Here is a 22,215-nt window from a genome sequence, read left to right as displayed (position 1 = left end):
AACCTTGTATGTGATTCACTCTTCTCTGAAAAGAGCATAAAGAGCAGGGACAGCATGGTGACTCAGAAGATATTCGCAATAATGTGATCAAATTGGCGTTTCCTTATGTTTCATCCCTACGTATATTGCCTGCCAGTAATACAGACAACCATAACCCAAAGCTATGTCATCATCCACCAGCATGGGACAGTTTCCAAGCCAACCAGTATTAGGAAATAGTGTTGCTCCAGGGGCTGTTGTGTGAGACCTTGCTGCGAATTCTTCAGGAATTGACTGAAATTCTGTGCCCTCAGCAGCAGGGTGCTGTGAAGAGGCCACACGCTCTTCAAAGTACTTCTGTCTGTCTGTCAGCATCTCATCTCTGCTTTGCTCAGGGCCAGCCTCACTCAGCTGTTCTTCATCTGGTCCAGCAGCATTCAATCACACTACTGCCTCTCCAGGAGTGGCTTGATCACATATAATATTGGGTAAGAATAAAGCTATAAAGCCACTCTCTGAAAGAAAATTAGGCCTTTCTGAAGGTGGTACGTGCCTGCTCTGTCTTTCAGCACTGCTCAGTCCTTTAGAAAAATGAATCTTTTGAACCCTGCAACGCTTTAAAAAGAGCTGCAAAAGGAGCAAAACTGTTTTAGCTGCAAAGTAGCTAATTTGTATGTCAGGAGCTATTTGTACGTTAGTTAATACGCCTTTTCACTGAAAACAAAATATTTACTAAGAAATGTTTGCAGGTCATATGAGCAACCTAGGGAAGAGTTCTTTTGCATTTTCTTGAAACCAGCAAGTGATAAAATCAGAACATGGAAGAAATAGTGTATGGCTCCTCACAAGGTCTGGCATTACCAATGGAAAATTAATCATTTTCGGTTGTTCTTGGAGAGTGATACTACTAGCGATACCACCAGATATCCTCCTGGGTTGATAACGTTATGCACCTGGACTGTGCTATGATAGCAGAAGATGGCTGGGTCCTTCCTCTGTCCTGTTAAAGCGTAGATAATGTGAGTAGTATTTTCTCCAGAAAAGGCGCCTACTGTGAGCACCCACTGCTGCAGGACTTTTGTTTTAATGTGCTTACAGATAAACAGAAAAGTCACAACAACGTAATGGGAAAAAAAAATACAACCAAGACCCCAAACAATTCTTTCTTGTAATCAATTGCTAAATATATCAATGATGGCTTCAAATAAATGTAAGTATTAGACCTGCAGGAAGCCTGGGCTTCCATGGGCTCCTGATGTCAGGCAGCCCAACAGTTCACCCCAACAAAAGCAGAAAGAATCAAGGTGTGACTGTGTTAGCCATGGGTGCTCTCAGCTTTGTTGCAAGCACTGTGTCCCACCAAGCAAGCCAGGTCTCCCTGCCCTGCACCAGGGTGCTCTGGTCCTGCTTGGGAAGGCAGCTGTTACAGCTGACGTTGTTCTGAGACGTGCTCAGCGTCTGCTTTGAAGGTTATGATTGTCTTCATTGTGCTGTAGTTTTGTTTAGCTTCACTCCCTGCTCCTCTCTGGTATGTGTTGTACAACCCAAGGCACAGGCCCAATTACAGCATCAGGCCAGCAGAAGAATTATCCAGTTCACTGCTCCATCTGACAGAGCATCCCAGAATGCCACACAATTATCCCACAGAGCTGGAGGCAGCGGGATTTTTGGACTTGTCCTACAATGTGTTTAGGAACTGATGCATTAATAACAGTATGTCTAGCCCCTGTGAAGTGCAGCACTCAACATTTGGATTTGGAATCAGCGCTGCTGCAGGACAGACTGACTCTGCTTCTCTCTTGGGACTTCTGCAGTTGATCGTTGTCATAAGATAGCCCAGTAAGATTTCTGGTTTTGTAAGATAAAAGGGGAAAAAAATGCTGTGCATGTCTAAGAATAACTGACAATGCTCTGTAGTTCCTGTGTCAAACAAAGGAAAACTTTGTCAGCCTTTGAAGATACCTGAGGTCAAGTAGTAGACGTCCTTTCTTGTATGCTGTGGATCCGCGCTGCTGATCCATAATAAAAAAGGACATAAAGATTGAAACCACATGCTGATGTTTCTTCCTTACAACTTGATAACAGCTCTCACCAGTTCGGACTGCGCAGAGGCTGCCTGATGCTTTAAGGCTTTCCATCAGTGTCAGGTATTTCTCCACGTTTCTGAGACAGCACATGCTTGGAAAGTGGCGTAAGCCTGAAGTTGTTCCTATGCCAAAGAAGAAGCTGTTGTCTGGACAGGATGAAAAGAAGTTCAGCCTTTTGATTTTGAGTAAATGAGACAATCAGATTTAATCATGAGCTGAGCAGCAGCTCTGGAGAGTGAAGAAGCCAAAGCAGATGTTGCCGAGCATTACACTACCGTCCTCCCTGTTTGAAGGTCCAGGTTTGCCTGTCTACAGATACAGACTCTTCCCCTCCTTGTAGCCAAAACAGGCAGCGATGCTTTCTGTTAGAGGGCTGAATTTATGTTGGTGGATGTAGCAGTAGGAATAGTCTTGAATAAAGAACCTGTACTTGGAAAAAGAGACAGGGCAAGAAAAGGAACAGAAGAGTCCAATAAAGGAAGATGCATATGGATATCGGGTTTTTCTGACCTGCCAGAGTTGCAAAGTTGTTGTGGGGAGTTCCTGGATAGTGTATGTTCTGATAACCATCACTTAAGGCTCCACTGGGAAACCGGTCATTCTGTATTCATGGTGCAAGAGTGAGAATTGGGTTTTAAATATTAGATTTTATTGAACAAGGAAGACAAAGCGCTAAGTTTTATGGAATAACTGCTCATTTAATGAACACCATCATTCCTGAGATTGAAGGATTCAGGATTTCTGTGGAATGAATGACATACATGTACACTCGTGTGTCTACAGCTTTATTATCGTTCAGGACACAATAATTATATATCTAATATAGGTATATGTATGTACGTATGAGAACTTTGCTAAAAACTGTTGTTTTGCGTTTTCAGCTTGTCCAGAAGGATTTTTTGGGCTTGACTGCCACCAGGTGTGCAACTGCAAGAACGCTGCGGGCTGCGACCACGTCCTGGGAACGTGCCGCTGCCTCCCCGGCTGGCTGGGAGAGACCTGCGAGCAGCGTACGTACCGCACCCACCACGGCCCCCGGCAGCCTGGCACGGGTCTCTGCTGGGAATGGAGGGTGACCCACCAGGGTATGATGGTAGCCGGGTCACGTTCCTCTCCAACAAGGCCTAAAAAGGAAACAATTTTTGGTAGCAGTGTATATAATCAAGTTTTTTTTTTCCTTTTTGGCTGATGTTGGGACTTTTCAAATATTTTAAGCATCAGTTTTTAAATAGCAGTGCTATATCTGACCGTGTGAGGAATCTCAGCTTTACATTTTTGTGAAGCATCAGGAGGTGAAGTGTCGTGTCTGCGTGTCTGGTGTATCTCATCGGACTATCAATTATAAAGTGACAGATTACAAATGCACAACGTGGAAAAATTGGAGCAGGGGCTGTTTTGTTATATGACCATGAGAAAATAGTTTTATAACTAATTCTTAGGAAAGTTATTTGCTTTGAAAAAAAAAAAAAAAAAAAGAAGTCGGCTTCCTGGATTTTCACGAGCATGGATTATCCCACACTCTTGGGGTTAGTAAGAGGACCAGTTTGTTCAGCAGCATACACAGAGCCAACTTTTGCTGTTAGTGAGAATTTATTTATGAGATTTCTTTAATCCATAGGTTGTAGATTTCTGCGGGAGAAAATTAATTTAACTTAGAGATGATGCCTGTATTGAAACAATCCAGTTCTCTAGCCAGGTACTGTGATATACCCAGCCCTGCTGGAGGACTGCACTTGCTCTTGGCATCTTTCCCTCATTTGCCCTCCACCACCCAGCCTGTCTTCTGAAAGGGCTTCTCCAGTAAAGTCCCCTGCTCCTTTGATAGAGCCATCTGTCTCCTTGGCCCTTCCCGTCTCTCTGGGATGTCTTAGGGATGGGAAGCTCTGTTCTGACATATTTCATTAAATTCAATTAAGAAATGCAGCTCTTTCTCAATGGCCTTGTGCCCCCTTCTCACATGAGGAAGAAACTATTTATCCTCTCGCACCACAGCTATTAGAGCCTTGTGCCAGGCTGATTTATTCCTCGTGCTGGTTAAGATGCCAAAGCCTCTGAGGCCGCCTCTGCCCGTAAGTAAAAGAGCAAGGTCAGCCAGCAGCACAGAAGGCCAAACTGCTCTTCCCTTGGCTACAAGATGCATCTTCATTTTGACTTTGACTGCCTGGTAATGCCTTGTACTACAGCACGTGCTAACAAATAGATGGCAGGGGCCCCTTTTCAGGTCGTCTGGTCACACATGGCTCTGTTTCTACTGGGGTGTTCTTGATGGACTTGAGGACAGGGGAGAAGCTTGCAAGGAGCCTGATTTTTACAGCCACAGGCGCAGTAAAGATCCCCTCAGAAACAAGAAGGGAGTCCCATGAAGGCCTGGGCCTTGGTCCATGCCTCCAGGAGCTGCTGACCTCAGCTCCAGAGCTGCTCCAAGGATCACACCACAAGCTGGGTACACTTGTCCCCGACTCCCCATCCCTGCCCAGCATTTAATATTCACCCTACCTTTTCCTGGGGCTCGTCAGCTTCAGCAGCTGGAAGATCAGCATTTGTTTTCCAGTAATCAGATTGCAGGCAATGTGCTGGAGGATATTGAGGAATAATTTTGACATCATGGGATTTGAATTGATCCTAAGCTGGCCATGCAGTGCATTTTATACGCTGCTATCTAATTACAGGAGATACAGACAGTAATGCCTTTTGTTAAAGCTGCCTAACACTTTCCATTACAAGACCGTGCTTTACAGTTGCTTGTAAATGAGTTATAATAATTTTCTATCTAATTATGGGCGATATGGACAGTAATGCCTTTTGTTAAAGCTGCCTAACGCTTTCCATTACAAAACTGTGTTTTACAGATGCTTGTAAATGAGTTATAATCATTTGGGATGAAATCTGCCAAGCAAGCTCTGCCTCAGCTTATGGTTGTATTTGGCAATTTTATTTAATTTTATTATTTTTAAAATTTTTAAGCGTCCACCTAAGGTATTTCAGGTTTCCAAGAAGTTTTAGGTGTACTGCTGGTGCTTAAGAATTAAGCTGTTTTGTTCACTGTCATGATGCTGCAAAGATTTAGAAGTGATGACTTGATATTTGGCATGAAGATGTAAGGCACTAAAAATGCCTCTTTCTGAAGCAGCTGGGGCTCCCCAGGACCTCCACAGAAGCTGTTCCTTGTGATAAAAAGAGACCACGTTGTGTTTTAAGATAAATGAGTACAGAAAGATTGGCTCTTCCAGAGTCTCTGCTCAGGGGCACTGATAACCAGAGTTTTGACATTTCATAGTGTGTGAGCACTTGACTTTGCAAATTTCCTGTTCTTTAAAAGCAGCAGCTTCATTTTGGGAAGCATAATCTGTGGAAACTGCATGAAATCCAATCTTCTGGGCACCCTATTGAGTCATAGCGCACATCTTTACCCTGTGCTCCCCTACACTTTTGATAGATGTTGACTTCCAGTCTGAATGTTTTGGCCTCCAGTTTCATGTGTTCCTCACGCTGCATGTAAAAGCAGATTTTAAAGACATCAAGTGAATAATTCCTCCTTTTACAGAGGAAAGGCGCTGAGAGAAAAAAATTGAAGCAGGAAGAAGTGTAATAATTTAAACCTCGCTGTTGCTTCTTTCCTTTGCACTCGTCATAGAGGAGAAAAAGCCCCAGGGATATTTGTACACTCGGTTGAGGAACTTTGTACAACAAGTGCAATATTCCACTTATCTTATTCTTTAGAAAAGTAGTTTGATAATTAGGTTTGTCCTACGGAGAAGCTAAAAAAGTTTGTGTGCACCCAGCAGAATAATTAAAGTTTTCCTCTCCAGAAATTTCTGCTTTCTTACTAGGATTTTCACTAGAAAACTCTTCTGTCTTAGTAAGTAGAGCAAGAGCTTTGCACACATATTCCAAAAACCTCCCACAAACCACTGGTAACCAGTCAGAGGACCTGGTTGTGAGCTGGTTTTTCCTTTGGCATGGTTATGATACAGTTCTGGTCTGTATTGTGGAAATATTGAGTTCTGCTCCCAAAACTGAGCAAGAGCTCTGTAAGATGGGCTGAACCCGTCAACTTGAACTTGGCAATCAGGCCTCATTTGCAGAACAAACTTGAACTGTGATGGGACTGTGCTCCTGCACTTTCTTGTGGTTTTAATGTGGATGGGGTCCAGGCAATGAAAAAAAAATAACATTGTTGAGAAGTCCTAGGAGGAATAGTGTCTGTGAGAACCATGTCGGGAAGCTGGAAGTCTTCAGATGGGAAGAAAAGGGCTGTGAATGGTCAGAATCAACCAGACTCATCCCTGAGGTCAAGATGATTTCACTCCTCCCTTCTGCCCCCTGGGATGTGTCCTCCTGCAGCACTACATCGAGTTCTGCAAGCTGACACCCTCAGAGGCGGAGAGGTTCTGTGGAAAGTGATAGTTTGGGTCAGATCCTGGAAGATGTCACATTCAGTGTGTGAAGGACACTTTTCTGGATGGCGGATCAGAGCTGTTCTAGCCTCTCCAGTGCATGCCAGCAGTGCTGCAGGGATGAGAGGCTCTGACAGCTTCGTGCAAGTGAATGAGAGCCTCTGTAACGCAGACCCAGAACCGTGCAACGAGGCTATCCAACTTCAGCGACTCGTTTTGTATTCTGCGGGTGATATTCCAAGAAAACAGAGTAGCAAGGCTGTCAGTTTTCCCCCATTTAAAGCTATCCAAATCTCCAGTGCACTGGAGACCAGAAAAATTTTATCATTGCCATTCTTCATGGGCGGCAGCACCAGCAGCACTGAAATGGAGCTGCAGCGAGTGTATATTTGTGAGATGGTTGTGTTAAGTTTTCACCTGGGAGCCAGCTGCTTAGCTGAATGTGTTGAAAATATCACTCCTCTCTGACCAAAGAATGAGGCTCTGGGTGAGCTGATGCATCCAACTGTGAAAAATGAACAATGAAAACAATGAAGTTGTCAGTTCTCTTACCAGGATGCAAATAAATATCCGGGCTGTCAGGCTGGCGGTTCTGCTGGACCATTAGTTCAGCACAAAGACATTCCGCAGGGCAGGGGGATGACAGCTGATCCATCACCGGAGAGATCCTACCCTCTGATAAAAGCCTCCTCAGAACGTGCTACGATACATATTTTTAAGCCATGTTATTTAGTGTCAGGCATGGTTAATGTATGGACTTAGGCACCCTTAAGATGTGAGAAGAGTACCATCAGCAGCCAATTTCCAGCTGATCTCCCTGGCATCAGTGTCTGTCTCAGGGTTTCTCTGCACGATGCCTCCTCTGGTGTGCTCTGATTACTTCTGGGGCTTCTCTCGTTGCAGCCTGCCAGCGGGACAGGTATGGGCAAGGCTGCTCTCACACCTGCAACTGTCACAACGGAGCGCTCTGTGATCATGTCACCGGGATGTGTGCTTGTACCCCCGGCTGGAAAGGAGCCACCTGCCAAGAAGGTACAGGGATTTCACTCTTCTACTGAAAAATTATAGAAGGGAAAAATGAAATTTCTTCTCAGGGCTTCACTGCTATGTGAATCACCAGCTCGGGGCACTGTTGTCACCAGTTTTGCACCCGCACAGTAGTGCAGTCTGGTCCATTAGAGCAACCTGTGAACCACATCACGGGCACACGTTTTGGGAGCTTGGTGGTGATGAGGCAGAGGGGGCTGAAGCAGAGCCTGGAAGGAGAGCTGATCTCCAGCTGATCTCTGAGTGAGCTGATCTTGAAGGCTGGCTGGTTGAGGGAGGAAAGGTCCATAAAACCTCCATTTATGCCATTGAAACACAGTTCTGTTTCTTTTCTGTGTTCTGCTTTATTGCCCCATGTGTTTGACTGATTCACGTCATTACCGTGCGTTGTTCCAGCCACGGGCTAAATCCAGAACATGCGAAAGGCATTGGGAGCTCCAGCCTTGGCACCTACCCCAGTGCATGTGACTCAAACACAAGCCCAGCTCCAAGCAGTCCTAAGGAAGGAGGCTGGCAAAGAACGGCTGCACTGAGGCTTGTGTTGCACATCCTCTTCTGCTGGAGCCAAAATTAAAGGGAAAGCTGTCCTTCTCTGTTGCAGCAGGGTCCTGTCTGTGTGCCTCCCTCTCAGGGTGCCTTGTGCTGTAAGCAGTGCCACAGAGCAGGGATGGCCAGAGCGTGGCACATGTATGGCTGCAGGTGCATGTGGGGAGCTAGGATTTAGGACAACCACCAGCTCAGTGCAACAAGAGGAGGACGTTGGGTACAGGGGATGAAAGCTAGCTGGGGCGAGGAGTCCACCTTTAAAACCTAATGTGAAGAGGACGTTTCATGAAGGGATACAAAGCTGGGAAGACACCAAACTCTTCATGATCACATGTAAAATACACTTTAAAATTTCCTGGTTTGCCTAAAGGCCTCAAACACAAAACCAAAGCACAAGTAAAAAAGCTATTGCCAAGTATGGAGACGTTGCCAAACATACCCTTTTTCTTTAATGATGCATTTGGAGATTTCTGTACTTTTTCTTTTCCCTTTGGAAGTAAGGAGGTAGAATAAGTGAGTGAGGATGGCTGAGCCACCCTCCTGTGGCTGTGCTTTGGCAGAGGGAGAACTTACTCCTGTTAGCGTCTTAAAAAGGTGCCACTCTGCCAGAGATCTCTATTTTTTGTGCCAAAAAAATAGGTTCTACCCATAGGCTCCAGTTGTGATGGGAATCAGTGAACTTGCTTAACTTAAAATTAGGTAAACTGTAAAATGTTATCAGTCCGCTGTGGATAGCGAAGTCAATTGCTCATTAGAAAAGTAATTGTGATTTTAAGAGCACAGTACAAATTGATGCCGAAAGCTGCAAATCGATATCTCTCTTCCTTGGTGCTGAGGAAGCCGCTGGGAACCAAGATTTGTTTTTCATAGGTGTGAACAGAAAATCTCAAGGTTGTTTGGCGGATTGAGGTTAACTCACTTCATCAGCTGCCTTTTCATGTATTTTGCTCCGAGACCAGTTTTACTGATGTAATTCCTTGCAAGTCATGCACCCCGTTTGTACTCTGTTGTACCTCCTCCTACCTACACAACCACTGGGGCTACGGAGGGTGTAAGCTGGGGAAAGTTTGCCTTCAGCCTGTGTGTGCCTGCACTTCTTAATTCAAGGCTGTTGCTGTTTAACTCCTCTTTGCAGCCTGTCCTCCTGGGTGGTACGGCGCCAACTGCCTGCAGCGCTGCCTCTGCCACAGCCAGGCTACGTGTAACCGCGTGACGGGCGAGTGCCGGTGTCCCAAGGGCTGGACAGGAGCAGCCTGTGAGCTTGGTGAGTCTCCTCATGTTTCTAGTGTTTCTAGCACTCCTGCACCTCGTGCCATTGTCCTGGCCCTTGTCACTCTGCTGTCTCGTTCCAGAGTGCGAGGATGGGAGATACGGAGAGGGCTGTGGGCAGAACTGCAGCTGCCACCACGGGGCTTGTGACCGGCTCTCAGGGAAATGCATCTGCCACGCTGGCTGGATGGGGGAGCGCTGCGATGCTGGTGAGGGCAGTTCCTTCTTTAGAGGTTTTTTTTTGGCATGCGCTTCTGCAATCAGCTGTTTCTGCTGCAGTATGGAGGCTGTTTCTGTTTTGTGTCTTAATTTTCCACTATTCTGTAGGCAAGTAAGAAACAGTGCAGGTATGAGAGCTCACCAGGTGTCCATGAGCCCTGGAGGCTGGTCTCTGCTCAACCCAAACACATGCTGTGCTCCAAATCATTTTATGTCCTTCTAGTCATGTTCCCCGACTGCTAAGAAAACAGAGGTATTTCTTGGTCTTACAGCTCCAAGGAAGAACACATGGAAGGAATTGCCTTGCAAGCAGAGTTTGCCAGATCAGCCACACGCTGCTGCATCTGTGTGTCATTGAGGGCAGCTCAGCACATCAGGCTGTAATGGTTCAAGTTGCACCTACCTCACATGTCCCATTATGGTCTAAATTGCCCAAATTTGACATAGCTGTCTGGCATGTTTAGATCTATGTAAATCCCTTAAATAGCAACCTCCTAAGTACTAGGTGTCAGATGAATGATATGTACCTTCAGTTCATCACACTGGCTTGCTGTGACTTTCTCAAGCCACAAGCACTTTTGTGACTCATGAGCTGCTGAGGACTCCTGAAGCCTTGGCCACCAAGGAGACCTGTAAAGCCTGAAGAAAGTGAGGCTTTCTTCAGGCCTCACTTTCTCTTTGATCACTTTGTAGAGACTCGTGAGGTGGAAAGCAGCACAGGGACACTGTTCTCACTGTCCAGACGGCTGTCCGTCAGGCTGTGCACATAACTGCAAAAGTAAATGGCGTCGCCATCTCTAAAGAGACCATCTGGATTTGTACTCTAGACTAGGAGCAAGTCTTTACAAGCTTTCTTATGTGGACTCATTAATAGCCAGTGATAAATGCTTTTAATATTTTTAACATATTTTACTTCAATTACATATTCTGGGCATGCAGTCCCCTAATACACACCACCATGTGCAAGAACAATACTGGCACGTTCGCCAGCGAGCAGTGCTTTCCGTGCAGCAGCACAAGCTGTTGCTCTCTGTCTGCTTCTCCTCGCAGTCTGTCCCCCTGGATTTTTTGGCGAGCGGTGCGAGGAGCAATGTGACTGCGTACACAGCGTGTCCTGCCACCACCAGACGGGAGTGTGTCGCTGCAAAAAGGGGTGGCGAGGGAGGCACTGTGACAAACGTGAGTGTCTGCGGGGCGTTCAGCGAGCAAAGCTCGGGCTGGTGTGGGTGTTCCTCCCTGATCCTGGTGGGTGGCCGGATCCTTTCACTCTGGGTCGGTTCTGAAGTGCTCACAGGGATGTCCAAGGGGGTAGCTCTGTGCTGTCCTGCCCAGGTACTAACGGTGTCACCCTTGCAGCTTGCTTGCCTGGCCACTACGGCATGGGTTGTGCCCAGCGGTGCCGGTGCCCTGCCGGCACCCCCTGCCACCACCTGACGGGCAAGTGTGGCTGTCCTCCGGGATTCACTGGCTTCAGCTGTGAGAGAAGTAAGTTGTAAGACCTGAAACAGCAAAAAAAAAAAAAAAAAAAAAAAAAAAAAAAAAAAACCTACAGGGGATCAATTAATTTCTTAAGTAAAAAGCTGATGATACAGTTAGTGGCTGAGGTAGAAGGAGAAAACAACCTCCCAGCAGTGGACATGGGTTGGGGTGAGGCGTACAGCTGCCCCCCACGCTGTGTGACGCTCAGCCAAATGATTTGGCTGGTTCTCACCTCTGTGCTCAGCCCGGTTTAGGCAGATGAGATCTGTGCTCTTGATGTTTCCAGCCCTCAGGCTGGCAGAGAGCAACTGTGGACTGAACTGGATAAAAACAGGGTCAGGAGGTGCTGCGGGTAAAGCAGCAGCTCTGCTTTCTATTGGCCTGGTCCATGTGAGAGACCTTCTGTTCCTGCCCATCAGAGCTCATGGAAATGTCATTATCTAGTTTTTCTTCAGTGTTGAATTTGGCTGTCTGGAGCTATCTCTGAACGTAGGCTTTTTTCTGTGACCCTGGCTGCATAGCCTTGACTTGGTTCCTCCTCACAACATTTTGCCTGAGCACTGCTTCAGCCAAAAAAGAGCAACACTCAAAAAGAGTTGACATTGGGGTCCCTCATCCTCCACTAAAGGATTAAATTCTTCCCCCAAACCACTGTAACTTAATAGATGTGGCAGTGAGAAACCACCAGGCCTGGCCCTGGCTAAGCCGGGGCTGAAAGATGTCAACGGTGCTCAGCTGCTGCTGGCGCCACTCAAGGCAAAATCAGGATTTGGGATAGTTGAATATTGCTCATCCTCCCAGTAAGAGTTGCTGGACGACCTACAGCTACCAGCAGTGCTCCTGCCACCTTCTGCTGTCTCTCCCATCCCCTCATGTCCTCTCTGCAAGGTGGTCTGCACGTAGTCCAAGGCCTCCTCCTCAGGGATGGCCCAGCTCGTCCTGTGCTGAGAGCTGCCGGCCATGGCTGGCACCGCTCCACCTTGTACATCCTCTGAGGCTGGTCCGAGCTACGGCAATCGTGCAGTGAGCGGCCGTGTAGGAATTAGACAGGGAAAGTTCACAAAACGCAGACGATGTGCCTGTCAACGGGAGAAATGAAACCTGTAAAAATGTTTGTGCCAAAGCAGCTTTGCAAGTTTAAACTCCCTGCAAAAGGTAGAATGTCTTTATCCATATGCCTGGTCCCTGGTGAGTTATACTGTTATTTTAGTCAATTTTACCTGACATTTCCCTATGATTTTCTCTAGTGACAAGAAAATTGTATCTGGCCCTTGACAGTTGGGCACAAATTGACTGAACGAAACAAAATCAAGCAGTGAAGTAACCCCCAAGTAAATGCAATAAATCCAAAGTCCCGGAGGATGGCATAGTTCTGTAGGCAGGGGTTTTATTTAATAAATTTGAGCTTGCTCTTTGTTTGAGTGCTATATTTACCAAGACAAATTTAATTTATTGGTTTACATTTCCTCTTCCCCAAGCCTGTCCACCAAGCACGTATGGCAAGAACTGTAACCAAGGCTGTCAGTGCTCCGCCGAGGAGGACTGTCACCCGGTCACCGGCGACTGTGCGTGCCGCCCCGGGTACCACGGGGCCCGCTGCGACCGCCGTGAGTATCACCCTGGGATGCCCATCTTGGCCCATTGGGGAGGACCAAGACATGCAGAGACATTGAATTCATCTTTGTCACTACCTTCAGCACTGACTGAGATAAAGTAAGCGTAGCTTGTGCTAATTTACAATAATAAAAATTCTTGCTTTATTGCAAGGGATTTTTTTTTTACCTGGGGACCAGCATCATTTGCTACCTAAATTCTTTCCAATTCCATGCTGAGCTGAAGAATATCAATGTAATTCTCTACGTTTACACTTCTCGTCTTCAGCTATGCATGGATATTGGGTTGCTCTGTCATTTCAAAATACCCAGGCCAAAATACTTGCCGAAATCTCTGAGTGCTGAAGTAAGGACAAATGGTTATTATAAAACAACAAGCTGCAATTGGCAATAAATCTAAGTGATTCATAAAGTCAGTTAAGTTGTAGGGCCTTCTGAGGAACAATCATATTAAACAAATTGTTACTCTGGATTGAAAAACGGTGACTAGCATAGAGGACAAAATGCCAGTTGGCTGAATGCTCCATCATAAAAAATATTCCCAGCTCCACATGCCTCATGCCGGTATTTTAGGACATCTGTAAAGTTGTTTCTGGTGGAATGTGGCAACTGATAAGAAACATATACCAAAGTATCCAAGAAAGGAGACAGTTAATTACCTTTTTATTTACAACTTTAATTTTGTTTTTATTCTGTGGCTTGTAATAGTCTTATTAAAAAAAAAAAAAAAAAAAAAAAAAAAAGGAAAAAGGAAAAAAAAAAACATGTCTTCTTTCAAGCTCAGTCTTTCTCTCTCTGGCAAATGCTGATTTTCCTTTCCTAGGAATTCAGCATGGCTGTGTTTGGTTTGCTTGCTTTTTGGGTGACAGTTTGGATACAGAGGCCAACTACAATATGCGTGGCTCTGGTAAGGGTTAACCTGTGCTTTATTCATTGAGCACAAGCAGGTAGGAGGCTCATTTTAGAGACAGACATTTGTATTACCATCATGTCATCACAAGTTATTCTTTAAAATATAAATGTAAATGGAAGGATTGATTCTATCCTTTGTACATCAGTTCTTACTGTAAGTGAGATTGAAATCCAGCGTTCAAAGTCTAGACTAGAGCCATCTGGATCCATTATACATTAGATTATAATAAATATTATAGTAGAGCAGTAGTGGAGATCAAGTATTTAACAGTGTCATTTTAAAAGATTTAATCATGGTTAGCCTATTACCTTTTATGTAGTAATCTTTCAGTAGTCATTACCTGTGCATGTGGTACTAAATTTCTACAGATTATAATAAACATCCTTGCTTATGCTTAGGTCCTTAGAATTTCACTTCAAAAATTAAAATGTAAAACATTAATAATTATACTCAAGTTTTGATATATATTAAAAAAAAACTTACAAAATGAAATCTGTGTTTTGTTACATTCAAAGGGCATTTTGTCATTGATTCCTATGTAGCTAGGATTAATCTATATCATACGAGACGTGATCCTTTGCAGTGCTGTGTTCTCCCAGATTCCATAAATAAACAGTATCTTGCACAGCAAATTCTCACATAATAAATAGAGTTTTGTTAAACTTTTACAGGAGAGAAAATGAAATGGTAGAGATTCACAGAGGGGAAAAAGTTTGTCTTGCATCTATGGTTTATTTTTCATATTCTCCCTTATGTTGCTCTGGTCAAGCCTTAGAGATACAAAAATGGAAGGAAAACAGTTCAGGTGTGAATTATTTTTAGGTTAAGGTCAGTGGATTGAGAGATCACGGACCTGATTCTGAAGTGACACTGTCTGATAACCAGGGATTAGTGTGACTTTGGTGGAAATACTGCTTGTTCCTGCCATCCTCGCTACAGAAAGAGCTGGGGCTGCTCCAAGATGAAGAAGCTTTCGATATAATATTAAAAACAGCATAGGGAGCCGCTCCCAAAGACGTGAAGTGGGCTTCAGTCCAGTCAACATGTGGCTGGATGCTGCTGGAAATGGTTTCTGGCAACTATTGCTGTATTTATAGTACTGTGAAAAAAGGTTCAAGAAAATATCTATAAAAGGTGTAGTTGGCTGGGAAGTCAAATTTCCAGGAGCCAAGAGCAACGAGGCTTTCATGTTCTCAAATTTTGGAGTGAAGAGCTGAAACAGTCTCTTGGCAGGATCCCGAGGAAGCAGACAAACTAGCAATAAGGTTCCCATCAGTTGTCCATAACTCAGTGGATAGGCAGATCTACTGGAGTGAAGTTAGGAATAAACCCAGTAAGGGGTGTTGTCACGGACAGAAAAACCATGCTACGTCTCTGTGGCATTTATTGAGCTGGGTGAGCTCTGAAAGACCTCACCGACTTCGATTTGTAGGTAACGGGATGCTTCCAAAAAGTGTTTTTGACAGTGCAATTAATAATATTGGTAAGGAAAGCCCTAGAGTATGTGGTTGGTATGAAAAGATTTAGGAACTCTTGGTCATGGCAAACCCACCCAAACCAGAAGGAAAAAATCAGGAAATGAGTTAGAAATCTGGCTGCTTCTCCTGCCGCTCTCAGAATAACATGTCAGATGCACAGGAAACTGTTAAATTAGAAAATGTCTTTATTAGATAACTGGTGGTTAGAGGCTAACCCTCTTTATAAATGCCGAGCCCGCTTAAATGGCAGGACGCTGTGTAAATTGCCCGAGCTTTCTGCATAGAAGCTCTGCTGCAAAGCAGGAGCAGGGATGGCCTTGTTAGTAATCGTGTGAACACTGCAGCCAACGTGTTTGCCCTGCTTGTGCTGCTTCTTGTTGAATAAAGCTAAGGGAAATGCTGCAAGGGTAAATAAATTGGTACGGGGGGAATGGCTGCACCCCCTTGCAGTACTGGAACAGCTCTTGCTAGTCTTGAGCTGAGGAACAGCTCTGAAAGCTTTGCCATGGACAAGCCGCATGTATGGGAGTGTGGGAAACTGAATTAACAGAGAAGAAAGCCAAAAGATGACTGAAAGGAAAGGGAGGAGGAAGAGAGAAAGTCACTCAGAGTCCAACTTAATCATTGAATCAGGGTGTGTCCTTAGCTTCATTTCTTTGTGGAAATCTAATAGGTGCTGCAGGGTTCACACCTTGATGCCAGGGTTTGCACATGAAACAGATTTTCTGTGCCGACAGATGGAAGCAGTGATGACGAAGTATTCATTGAGAAGAAGCCATGGTTGAGAAGGGCTGAGGAGAGTATCCGCATGTTGGAAAAGTGTGTATCTGTTTAGTCCTGATGATCTGCTATCCTGATTTGAGCAGAAGCCAATTTTCAATTTTATTTTAAAAGGCATCCCTTTAAAGCTTTACCGTAAGCTCTCCCTCTCTACTGAGTGGTTCAAAAAATCCATGGATTTCTCCAGGCACTCACACTATGCTTTCATGCCTTCAGAAAAGAGAGAAAATATATGAAGTTCCTTATACACAGATTGCAAGAGATCTGTTGCCTGGAGACGTGCAAATATATATTCAGCCAGATTGCCAAAGTAGCCATAGGCTTTCCTTTGGTGGGGATTAACAGAAGGAAAGAAGGAGCAAAGAAATGTCATTCAGAGGCAGCAGCATGAATGCAAATGTAGAATGATGATCACGTTGCTCTGAAAGCACTGGCTTTTCTCCCTTCCAGTACACCAGGAAACTGGGGGAGCAACTTGCCTCTCCAGGGCTGGGTGGTGGCATGCTGGAGTCAGCCCTGGCAGCCAGAGAAACATGCCTAGCAGCTCTGCCCAGCTTTTTTCCTCAATTCCAGCCTCTCTGTCTCTAAAGAGTATCCTGAAAACATGAGCTAAGCGTGGCAGATGCATTAATGTCCTCCTGATCTTGTTTTCAATGTTCCTTCAACATGAGCTGTCCAGAAAGAAGCAGAAATATTCGCTATCACCCAGAAAAAGCTTTATTTTTCTCAGGCAAAATTTCTGGCTTTGCATTTAAAGCATCTCTCTGCTATATCCATGTTCTGAGAAGATGTCTCCTGAGATTTCGTGTTATTGTCACGTGCACATTTTCGTAGCCCTCCATCAGATTTGCCAGAGCAATGCAAATGCCAGTTTGGAGCAAAAAAATAGATTATAGAGGAATCAAAATTTCTGCTACTTAAACATTTTTTTTACAGGATGAGACTTGCCTGCTGCCTAGAACTGGTCAGCTAAAATGACAGCTGAATGAGGCAGAGACTGCTCGTGGCTTCTCAACAGGCTGTTGTTGCCCAGAGGAGGAAGGACCAGGGCCCCATCTCTCCATCTCTGCAATGGAAAGGAAAGGGGGAGCGCATTGATTTGGAATAGAAACCCAGGAGAAAAATCTCTGAAGAGCCGGGCTTGCTTTTCTTGCTACCTTCGCATATGAGAAATGGGAAGAGCAGAGCCAGGAGCAGCAGGCTCAGTAGCAGCAGTCGGGCAGGCTCCCCAGGGCTTTGACTTGGAGTTGGAGAGGGGAGCACTGCCCAAGGCAACCATCTGCTCATCAATGCCTACTCCTGGCCCTCCAGAAGCAAATAGAGTTAGAAAATGAAAATCTAATTTTGGATGAAAGTAACAAAGTGCTTATGACATGAAATGCAACGGTCCCAGTAGCAACATAGCCTAATTACCCTTTTTTATTTTTATTTTTATAAAAACAGGGTGTCCAAAAGGTACTTATGGTTCATACTGCCAAAAAGCCTGTAAATGCATGAATGGAGGCCACTGCGACCCTGTGTCGGGAACTTGTGATTGCGCGCCTGGTTTCATTGGAGCCGACTGTAGTAAAAGTAAGCCAACATTCATGTTCTGCTTCGTTCAAAAAAATAGCAGAGAGAATAATCCACAGAAGAATTTGTCAGTATAAAACCAGACAGATCCTGGTTACCTCCTCCTTGAACTGTAAATCAGGATTCCAGCTTTGTAAAAATTCTCTTGCAAAATATTTTCCCTCTCTTCTGCGTGAGTAGAAACAAGGACACTCATCCCAGGATTACAACCTGCTTGCCCAAATTTATTTCTAGAGCCAACTCAGCATGAATTGCTCAAGTTCCTTCTTCCTGTCCAAAATTTCTAGGTTGAGAAATTATCTCAATATTTTGCTTCACGCTATGGTGCCATTATTTTCAATAAATGGGAAAAAGATCAAGTTTTGTCATGGCAAAACTGGTAAAGGCTCCATGGCAACCCTACTCTTACTTCTCTATTTAAGTGCTAAAATTTGTGACTGAATTTCTTTGGTGTTTCCAAAGCTGTGATCTCCTTATATGGGTAAACACAGCACCATTGGGATTTCCATTTGCTATACCTGTACTGACCATACAGGTTTAGTGCTAATCAAAGCTTACCTGATGTTTTATCATATTCAGTCACTTTCTGAAGTTTTCCTCAGCTTATTCACAGAAACACAATGCTCAGTCACCTCTAGCTTTGCTCTTCAGCATAGGAGAGCATCAATACTAAGGAAGGAAAGAAATCTTTAGCTGGCAGCATGAGCAGCTGATATTTCAGTTGTGCACTCACCTTTCTGGTGGAAAACCTACTAAATATTTCATGTGTAAGCCTGGATTTTATTTATAACCTCAAAAAAAGTTTTGGAGGAAGAAGCAGTCATGTCTTTGGGTGGGTTTTGTTTTCGTAGTTGTAATTTTGAAGCACATTAGCCGGGATAAAAAGGAAGCCGACTCTACCTGTAGGATCCTGCCTCCATTGGAAATGAAATCTGGCATTGGATAGCCAGGGTGTTTAACAAAAGACTCTGTTTCCTTCAGCTTGCCCTGAAAATCGATTTGGGAAGGACTGCACCCAGTTTTGTGCATGTGGTCAAGGTCAGTGTGACCCACGGACTGGCAAGTGTACCTGTCCTCCTGGCCAAACGGGACCCAGCTGTCAGCAAGGTAACAAAGCGGGACCTGAGGTCATCTTGTCAGTTTGGCATGTAGTTGTAACAACCAGCAAATAAAACTCAGCGCCAAACATTGTTTATGGATGTGTTTCCCAACGTATCTGGAGCCAACATTTGCTTGATAACCCTGCAGCTTGCTGTACTTTGCAGGATCTCAGCCCCTGTCCCCCTCAGATCACCCTACCTTTATCCTGCCCCTGTCTCCTGCCCACATCTCACTGCTTTGCTTCACCACCAGCAGCACCATTGCTCTGGTTTCCCTACAAAACTAGCCACTGCTTTCAGAGACTGCAGTTCAAGCAGCACAAATATAAAGATGGGGAGAAGAGGAGTGTATGCCACACAGCATGAGCAGTGTGAGGGCGCTGTGGATGGAAGGGGCTATATTTTGAAGCAAATTACTTGAACTGGAAAAGCAAAAGGAGAGGATTTGCTGAATAGCAGGCAGTGAAGGATGGGACAAAGTGAAGATAGCAAGAAAAGCAAATATGGAGTGGAGTTAAGTGAGGAGATAATGAGAGACAAGGAGTGTTTGGATTAAATTGCTAATAAGGACAGAGTGTAGAAATGCATGTGTCCCACGGCCCTTGCGTACATCAGGCAATTGGGATACTCGGTGGGGAGCATGTGTCTGTATTAATTCCCTGTCACATTCATTTTTTTTGGGGGATGCTAATTTATTTTTTTCCAAACTTTTGTTAATTCTCTGTAGTGTGTCCCCAGGGACAATATGGCCCCAACTGCCTCCTGACATGTGCCTGTCAGAACGGCGGTATCTGTGACCACGTGGATGGCAGCTGCACTTGCGGACTCGGCTGGACAGGAAAAGCGTGTGAGAAAGGTAATTTTCTGCTTTGATGGTAGTGAACGTGTACCTTCCAGCAGGGGTTTGTAGTGGCTATGGATCCTCAAATGGGGACAGGTTTAGCTTAAGCCAGAGCTCTCTCCCAGCTGGATTTGTCTCTGTAGCTTCTCTCCTGCTGTATTGCCTCAAGTTAGAGCTTTAGATATTTTATTTTAGAGGCAGTTTCCTCGTGAGTCCTCATAATTTAATCCTCATAAATTCCTTTGCACAGACTCCTATTTCTTCTGTCCAAGTTTTGTATTCTTTTTTCTTGGGAACATTGTTTTGTATCTTCTTTCACACACTCTCCCAATGTCAGCAGACGACAGCATCTTTCTCCTCTCATTACAGTCTCTCTTGATATTCTTTTCCTTTTGACATTAGACTGCACTTAAACATCCCATGTATTGATTTCTCTGATGTTTTGGCAACATCTGTCCAAAGCAATTGAAATGCTCATGCTACCACATCCTTACTTCTCCATGTTAGCTCTCTCTTACACGAGGGAAACCACACTTAACAGAATAAGCTCAGTTTTCACTCTAGAAAACCTCCTGCCAGCTGTGTTCCCATTTCTCTTTCTAGATGAGAGATATCTGTAGAGTTACAGACTTACGTGGGCAGGAAACCATGAGTTTACTGATATGATATCAATTAAACGGTCAGCTTCACATTTAACATGATATCGTCATTACATTATAGCTGCCACAGTGCAATGTCCTCAGCACTCTCCAGGACCCTCATTTACGGCCTTCCTGCCCCTGACATCTGTAGAATAACCACCTCCAGCTCCATACATATCTCTACCAAGAACTGGTTGTTATAGAGGCAACCAGAAATGACAGATTTTAAGCAATTCTATGCAATTGTTTCCCTTTGTACCTGACAAGACTGATAGACCTGTTTCTTATATACATGTATATAAGAATATATATGTATATATATACATATATGGAGTTGTCATTTTAATTCCACAGTGGACAAGCACTAAAATTCACACACACACAAAACAGTGCAGTTAACGAATAACTGGCTAACATCATGTTGCATAGGCTGTGTGTGTTCATCTCTCTGTTCCTTGAAGTCTCTATCACCACCCATGGGCTGTGATTGGGTTGCAAGGCCCTGGTGGGGTCATGCAGGTGCCATGCGGAATAGCAGAACACATGTGCATCCTCTAGGTGTGTTTAAACAAAAAGTCTATGGTGTCAAGCAATAGGACAGACATGTACCCGTCACGTAAAGGAGGTGTGTGGTATCGTTAGAAAGATCTTCAGTGTTTATCTTTTGACACAGATACTAAGCTATTGGAAAACTCAATCTTAATTTCCACAGCAGGATGGTTTTGAGTCTGTTTTGACTAGAAATCAAAGCTAATCAGGCGTCTTTTTTCTGTTAATTAGATATGATGGTCTTGAAAGATCTTGTCTGACATTTGCAGAGTTACGAATCTGATTATGTGGATGGCCACGCTCAGTTAAGTCGCTCTGCACAGATTCCAATTATCACAGCCGTGGAAGTTAACTTCTGTAGAAATGATGCATAGATTAATTATATTGACACAGTCACTTTTGCATGACTTGACTTTCAGCAATTTGAGATGAGTTTAGTTCTGTAAAAGTAGATATCTAATTATACATGGAAAGTCTGTCGCTATGTGTGAAAAAATCACCTCCCATTTTTATTAGGAGTCAAATACTGTGAACTCCAATGATAACACAGAGGAGGAAAAGCTCTGTGTTTTCTTTCACACTTTGTAAGAGTCTAAAGAAAGTATTGCTGTAGATGTAGGGGAAAAAAAAAGAAAGAAAAGATACCATTTATTCTGTGGCTTCAAAACACTTTAGGGGTGTGAAGGTTCAACGCTGGCTGTATAAAGAGACAAATTTAAAGAGGTAGACCATAAGAAGTGCAGAAAAAGTGAGCTCTTTGAACATCTATAAAACAATTCTCATCAAAGTAAGTAGGTTTGTAATGATAGTGCAGAAATGCTGTGCCTTCAGTGAGCACACCTGCATGAAGAGAAGGAAATTCATAACAATTGTTCACCTGAGTTATTATGGTTAAGTTATAAGTTATTACGTGGGCATTACACCTCAGCTGGAAAAGCTGTCAGGTAGGAGCTTTTCTGGGTGAGGTTGGTGATTCTTTCTTGTTTTTTTTTTGTTTTTTTTTTGTCCGCATGTGGTCGGCAGAATGTCTCCCTGGGAAGTACGGCTCTGGCTGCGGCTTGGACTGCATGTGTCAGCACAACGGCACTTGTGACAGGTTCACAGGGTGCTGCCAGTGCCCCGAAGGGTATTACGGACGCTCCTGCGAGCACAGTAAGAACCCCGCAGCAGCCCGGGTCGCCTGGTTTCCAGCAGTAACACAATGTGGGGTGGCAGAGCGGTTCGGTGGCGGTTCAGTTAAAGTTCTGGTGTTGTACCAGATCACCCGTCTGCTTCCAGGCATAGTAACTCGCATACCTCTGACGTTGGGGTGTTGCTGGTGAGTTTAAGAGCAGATGGGATTATTAGCAGTAATGGTAAATACCACTTTTGTTGGCTCCCAGGGAAGGTAGCTGCAAATACAGAGGATTTTAAAGGGATGTATGTTTTTCTTAATAAACTTTCCTCACTTGACACTTTCATTTCTCAGGGTGCCCCCTTGGATTTTACGGGCTAAGCTGTCTTCATGCATGCGCCTGTAAAAATGGAGCAAGCTGCGATGCCGTGACAGGGCAGTGCATTTGTCCTTCGGGTTATCAGGGTATCCACTGTGACAAAGGTACTCATACACATCTGATGTAAAAAAATAAACAAATCACATTTGCATTTAAAAGTTTGTTTGTTGAGAGCAACATCTTCCATATTTTGAGCTTTGTGAATATCCTGA

At 44.4% G+C, this 22,215-nt stretch overlaps 1 protein-coding gene across 1 annotated transcript in view; it reads left to right on the top strand.

The window, feature by feature from the left end:
• The window catches only part of LOC116492525 (multiple epidermal growth factor-like domains protein 6), a 179,116-nt gene that overhangs the window by 147,493 nt on the left and 9,408 nt on the right, over positions 1-22,215 (top strand). The window contains exons 23-34 of the mRNA XM_032193296.1: positions 2,948-3,076; positions 7,367-7,495; positions 9,192-9,320; positions 9,409-9,534; positions 10,595-10,723; positions 10,901-11,029; positions 12,502-12,630; positions 17,251-17,379; positions 18,361-18,486; positions 19,207-19,335; positions 21,534-21,662; positions 21,979-22,107. Coding sequence (XP_032049187.1) covers positions 2,948-3,076; positions 7,367-7,495; positions 9,192-9,320; positions 9,409-9,534; positions 10,595-10,723; positions 10,901-11,029; positions 12,502-12,630; positions 17,251-17,379; positions 18,361-18,486; positions 19,207-19,335; positions 21,534-21,662; positions 21,979-22,107 — 1,542 coding nt within the window. The remainder of the gene's footprint in view (positions 1-2,947; positions 3,077-7,366; positions 7,496-9,191; positions 9,321-9,408; positions 9,535-10,594; positions 10,724-10,900; positions 11,030-12,501; positions 12,631-17,250; positions 17,380-18,360; positions 18,487-19,206; positions 19,336-21,533; positions 21,663-21,978; positions 22,108-22,215) is intronic.

This window comes from Aythya fuligula, chromosome 9 (genome assembly GCF_009819795.1).
Source record: "Aythya fuligula isolate bAytFul2 chromosome 9, bAytFul2.pri, whole genome shotgun sequence".
NCBI lineage: Eukaryota > Metazoa > Chordata > Aves > Anseriformes > Anatidae > Aythya > Aythya fuligula.
The sequence above is the reverse complement of the archived record's forward strand: the minus strand, read 5'-3'. Positions and strand labels throughout refer to the sequence as shown.